General features: G+C 51.9%; 1 protein-coding gene across 1 annotated transcript; it reads left to right on the forward strand.

Annotated features, from left to right (window-relative positions):
• Window positions 1-4,257: 4,257 nt before the first annotated feature.
• LOC127192360 (uncharacterized) lies at window positions 4,258-5,826 on the forward strand. The gene is made up of 3 exons (XM_051149652.1): window positions 4,258-4,324; window positions 4,859-5,163; window positions 5,559-5,826. The coding sequence occupies exons 1-3, from the start codon at window positions 4,258-4,260 to the stop codon at window positions 5,787-5,789; spliced, it is 603 nt and encodes a 200-aa protein (XP_051005609.1). The 3' UTR covers window positions 5,790-5,826.
• The last annotated feature ends 114 nt before the right edge of the window (window positions 5,827-5,940 follow it).

The raw sequence follows: 5,940 nt of genomic DNA on the forward strand, positions 1-5,940 counted from the left end.
TCATCATTAAGGTGAAGAAATTGCGTGTGGAAATAATAGAGTTTATCTCAAGCAGATCGATCAGCTCCATCTATCTGGCCCAAGCCTCTTAATTCTCCATAATGTCAAAGCAATTTTTGGTTAAGTGCACAGTCTGTCCCCTACTAAATTAAACTAATAGATCTAGTGGGAAATAAAATTCCAAGTGCATTGAGAATGTTAAAAATAAAAAAATTAACTCTCCATAGATCTAAAGATTTATTTTGTCAAATGCTTAAATAACACACACACACACACACACACACACACACACACACACACACACACACACACACACACACAGAGGTGGGGTGGCTAAGCTCCATTAGGAGGTGCTCTCCTGGTCACTTCTTGTTCTAATTCTGCCTCTCCCTAGCACCCAGGTTGAAGATCCACCAGACAATGACTGCAATGACTCAACTTACATCACCACAGCACCAAAAGCCAGAAGGTATGGCTTCATAAGGTGGACTGCACTATCACTTCTACCTCGCAAGTGAGTCTTAAGCTCTCATAGTCCCCGCCCTCCCCTCCACCCCATCCCCCACCCCACCCCCCACTCCCTGACTTGGGTATTTATACCTGAGTATGTTCTTTCAGGGCCTGTTCTCAAAGGTAAATGTGGGGAGCTAAGAAAGGTGATAAGCTTGTCTCCTGAGAGACCAGTCTATGAAGAGCTGTCTATAGCAATGACTTTGCCTTTGCCCCAACCGTGAATAGATGTGCTTATATCTCTGCTCCTGCCTCACCCTACAGTATAAGCCACCAGGGTCCTGTTACTTCCCTGTCACAAGTCCAAAACCTGACCTGTCTCTCAACTCTGCCCAATATCTTTCTACTCTGGACTCCTTTCTGTCTCGGTCACATCTCCATCTCCAGGTCTCTGGGGCCAGCATGCTTTCTTGTTCAGCTATTCACTGAAGATGGTGACATACTCTTACCCAGCCCACAGCAGCCAGCTTCATTCATGCTCTGCACACAGGCTCACCTCTGTCAGGAAGCCCTCTCAAGAGGCCTCCAACTCTCACCCCAGCCACGAGGGTCACCCTGTGCAGCTCTCAGCTTCTCTGTTCTAGGCACAAAAGTCTTCACCTGGAATGGGGGTTTAAAGCCCAGAACTCAGGAAAGCTCAGGCAAAGTGATGGCAAGTTCAAGGCCAGCCTTAGCTATGAGACTCTGACTTTAAAAATTGGGCAAACTGCCTCTCCCCTCTTCCACATCACCCTCCATGTCTTCACCTCTGAAGTGTCTCCTATGCTGGAAGGTGGTGAAGCAGATTCTGCCCTGGGATTTTCCTTCTCCATACCCCCTTTTCTAAGCAGGGGCTTAACCCAGTAAACTGTGGCTCTGATAGCCTCACAAACAGCCCCAGCTCTATAGCCCCAGCGAAGGCCAGTACTACTGCAAGGAGCAGCGGCAGGCCAGACCCTGGGGCCTGACAGCTGTGGATCCCTTTTGTAAACCAGCTGATCCCAGACTGAAAACCTTTGCTGCCTTTGCAGAAGGTACAAGGACAGAGCCAGGGAGCCTCTGTCATAGCCTAAAAAGTCTGATGAGCATACAAGAGCCTCTCTTGTCCTCGTGCAATACAGGGGCTGTCCTCCTGGAATCTGACACTCAAAGTTGGTCATGAGGCTGGACAGAAGAGGGCAAAAGGAACACAAAATGAAAGCTTTTTCACTTGCCCTCCTGGCTCAGAAGCAATCCCCCTAACTCTCTCTCTAGCAATCTTTGTAGATCCTGACCTAATGTTGTCCTTGCAGTGGTGTCCCCTTGGGGCTAGACTCCAAGCCTTTATCCCCTGACACTGATGGCAAATGAATGACTACAATGCCCAAAAATAAAAGTCCCCATAAATCTTATAGTTTGCTTTAAGCTGTCTGGTACCCAGAGTGTGCTGGAGTTATTGATAGAAAAGTTTATGGATGGGCTACATCTTAAAATCAAAACACATTACCCAGAATCAATGTTGCTGTACGTGGCAGGGAAAGGACAGGAAAGGTCAGCTGAGACAAGAATATGGAAACCTCAACTCCAAGATGATGGAACATTAAAATAAATAAACTTTGCAAGTGACTCCAGGAGGCACATTCACTAAAGCTGTGTTAAAGATATTTTCACAGTATCTTTATTGTGGCTCTCACTGGATGGAACAGATACCATCCCCAGAATGGCACGTGCAAAGGCTTCGTGCCCAAACCATGGCAACAGCTGATGTGAAAGGACACTCAAGGCATGCCAGCCAGGTCTGGCAGGAACATGCCAAGGACACAGACAGTTCAAAGGCTACCAAGAACATTATGGGAGGCCCCTGGATACTGTGGTTCCCCCAGGCACTTCAGATATATGATTACAGAGGGAGAGGGGGAGGGGAATCTTACAATTCTCCACCTCACCAATGAGCAACTATGGTGAGGAAATAACATTCATGAAATGCTCTCACAGATCCATCACAGAAAACTGCTTCCCTCATACAAACAGGATGTATGCCAGCAAGGCATCTCTGCAGGTGTTGGGGGGATATTTAGGGATGAGTGGCTGTGTCCCCAGAGAGAAGCAACCCTTAGGGAAGATACATATCCACACTCTACTGCAGGTGCCTGCTTTAGTACTCTGGCCCACAAGGACAGGTGAAGAAGAATCTGGCTCCCTTTTCAGAAGTGGGATCTAGGCCCGAACAAGGTCAGCATCCCACCCTGTCATTAGGAAACCCCAACAAAGGGGACACGAGCCATCTTCAGTGCTCCTGAAGGTGCTCCTGGTTCATCATGGGCATTAGCACACTTGGGTGCTAAAGGCAGTGGGGAAGGTCCTGTTCTACCCTTCTCTTTTACAGGGGTAGGCCAGCAGCTCTTCTCAACCCAGAGCTGAGGAGGTGGCTCTGCTCCTTCTCAGGAGCTCCAGATTCCCTTGACTTGGGAGAGGGGTGAACAGATTAATAAGAAAAGAAAAAGGAAAAAGAATTCGAAGTAGGACAGACCCAGGCTGAAGCCTTACTGGCTACTGACTACTGTGACCTTAGGGAAGTTCCACAAGATCACTGAGCCTCAGCTACCTCATCCATAACATGAGCTGAAACCACATTGTCTCCCTAGACCCCTGTGCTGAAAGTCAGAGATGCCCCAGTGACCAAAGCAGACAAACGCTTTACACACTTTAAGCAGGGATGACAATAAGTAAAGACATTGAATTGTATGGGGGAAGGTAGATATTTCGAAGGAAAAGAATAAAAGGATAAAGAAGGAGTGCTGCGGGAGGGAGCTCCAGAGGGCAGAGTTAAACATGAGTTAAAAGTGGGTGGGCGTAAGTAACAAAGTGACTTCCTAACGAAAATCAGAAAGGTACATCCCAGCTGAGTAGGGCAGCTGTGGGAAGGGCCTAAGGTGGGCCTAGTGCTTGCACTGCAGGAGGAAGAACCTTCTGGGGGGGGGGGGGGCTAAGAGGAAGGACAGAAAGGAGGAGAAGGCAGACAGACAGAGGGGAAGGTAAAGACTGAGAAGGCACTCTTTTGACCTTGGGCGGCCACTGGCCTTTGTGCTGAGGGAAGTGGGAGCCACTGTAGGCTTCTGAGAAGGGAATGAGTGATCTGATTTAGGTTTGAGAAGGAATTCTCAGTTGTCATGCTGAGAACTGATCTAAAGAAAGTATGCAGCCAGTGTCTGCTGTGTGATAATTACACGGTGGCAAGCAACTATTACTATTTTTTTATTATTATAGCAATAACAACTTGGGTCACGGGCACCCCGAAAAAAATCCTGCCAGGGAGAATGGGTGGAAAGAATCCACAAACCTTCAGAGTAACCAAAGTGGTACCTCCCTCTAGCTGCAGGAATCCCCTCCAGCAAGCCTGGTCTCTTGCCATCTGTCCTTGAATGGATCTGGTACTGGGAAAGAAGCTCATTGCCTCTCTAAATAAGCCAATGTACAGTGGGCTAGCTCATGCTAGCTTGGAATTCCTGCTTGGAATCAACTCTGCAACTGCTCCCTTAGAATTCTGCTATGGTTGTGCACATGTGTACCATGATACAAGTCGGCCCCCTCCCTTCAAAAGCTGAGGACAGCAAGGGTCCTGCAAGGTCTTGCATTCACAGACCTATAGTAGTTTCTAAGGACTGGTGGAGTGTCCAGGGGAGGCAGGTCAATGGTGATAAGTAGAAAGAGCAGGCAACGGGGACCTTGGAGGAAAAGGTTATAAGGTCTTCTGTTCACAGAGCATCAGTGAGTTAACAGAGGGTGAAAATGATCCATTGGTCACATAAGGAAGAGGAGGAGCAGAAGAAGGATGCAGTGCCTGTGGTGCTAGTTGGTGAGGGCAAAGCTTAGAAAAGATTAACAGCCTTTTCTCTGGAACTGTGTCCCTCTTGCCTTAGACAAGGATGGCCACTGGAAAGTGATTTCCTTTCTGTGATTCTCTCTTCACTAGCTGTTAGTTCACTGGCAGAGACACTAGAGACTGGCCCCAGCTTACAGGGAAAGTTCACTGGGATGTGCCACAAAGCTAAGAGACCAGACCACTGGCTGGAGAATCCCTTGAGGAAAAGAGAGAGAAGAAAGAACTCCAGGGCTCTCCCAAGCCCTTGTGCTTGGACTGAACTACTTCATGCACCTATATCCCCTTTACCAAGGCAGATTGCACTCTCTAGGTGGCAAAAGAGATGGCCAGGGAACGTTGGGGGACACAAAAGATGCAAGAGTGGGGGATGGGATCTGAAACCCATCTGTGTACTCCACCTCTGCCTCTTTCGACTTGAGTGGACCCCTTTGTAATGGATACAGGGGAAATGGCCAGGAAGGGCTTGCTTGCTAGGACACAGGACACTAGCTGGCTTTCTCTGGGCAGGAAGACCGCCCCCACCCAGAAACCTCCAGAGCCCGGAGTCGTGCCCGGTGCTCCCCACCCACCCCACCCGCATTGCCTCTGCCGTCACTCACGGCCACTGCCTGCTGGCTCTCTGGTGCGCTCCGTGCCACAGGCACCTGCTCGCCAGGCGCCTGGGCTCTCAGTTCTTGCTCTCACACTGCGGACTCCTGTCTTCACTGTCACCTGGCCTAGCTTCTGGCCCGACACAGTGCTCCTCCATTCTCGCTGTCCCCTGGCGCCCAGGTCTGGGCCAAAAAGTGGTGTGGCTCGTGGTCCAAAGCTGGGTAAGGAGTTGAGGCCCTGGGGGCTGCGGAAAGAATGGGGGACACACAGAAAACAGGGTGGAGCAGCTGTTTCTAGGGCTGGACACTGGGAAGAAATCAGGAGTTTGGGTGGGAGGACCCCCTAAGCAATGCAGACGCCGGGTGGGGCTGCTATGCAGCCAGAGAGACTGGTCGTTCCGAGTGACCGGGCAGAGGAAGGGGATGAAGGGTGATGAGGCGGGGGCGGGACAGGCTCAGAAGGGAGGGCCGGGTGAAGCTGAGGAGGTGGCTGCTGGCTGCCCAGCCACTGACCGCCCCCTCCGTTCCTCTCCCCTCCCCCTCTCCCCGCCTATCTCTGGCTGCGGGTCCGCCACGCTGGACCGGCTCTCCTCGGGCTGCGCTGGGTCGGATGCTAGGTCTGCGCGCCGCGGCTGAGCGCCCACTCGCCTTGCGGAGAGAGCCGCGGAGAAACCGGCGGGGGCGGCGGCAAGAGAGCTCGGCGGGAGTCGGAGGAGGTGGCAGTCGGGAGCCCAGCCAGAGGGCTACCAGGGAGGCAGACGCTGGTGGCTCCTTGGCGCTCACTCCCTTCTCCAAACATGGGTCCTGACGCAGCCCAGCCATTGCCCGGCCCGCCGGGCAGAGACTGAACTGCAGATCCCCAGTCTCCTGTGAACCACAGGACTGAAGGAGCCTCCTGTAGGGACCTCGCCTCCTGCGCCCCTCGTAGCGGCCCCCCGCTCCCCGCGCGCCGGAGCCGCGCCGGGCCAGCGGGCACCGGAGCCGGGCTGATTGGCGGCC

Source organism: Acomys russatus, chromosome 7 (assembly GCF_903995435.1).
Source record: "Acomys russatus chromosome 7, mAcoRus1.1, whole genome shotgun sequence".
Classification (NCBI taxonomy): Eukaryota; Metazoa; Chordata; class Mammalia; order Rodentia; family Muridae; genus Acomys; species Acomys russatus.

Bases quoted from the DNA above. Each gene is read 5' to 3' on its own strand.
- LOC127192360 (XM_051149652.1), top strand. From the start codon at position 4,258: ATGATCCATTGGTCACATAAGGAAGAGGAGGAGCAGAAGAAGGATGCA. The intron at 4,325-4,858 runs GTGAGGGCAAAG...TTCTCTGGGCAG, and splicing joins AGTGCCTGTGGTGCTAGTTG to GAAGACCGCCCCCACCCAGA. The intron at 5,164-5,558 runs GTAAGGAGTTGA...GTCGGATGCTAG, and splicing joins GGCTCGTGGTCCAAAGCTGG to GTCTGCGCGCCGCGGCTGAG.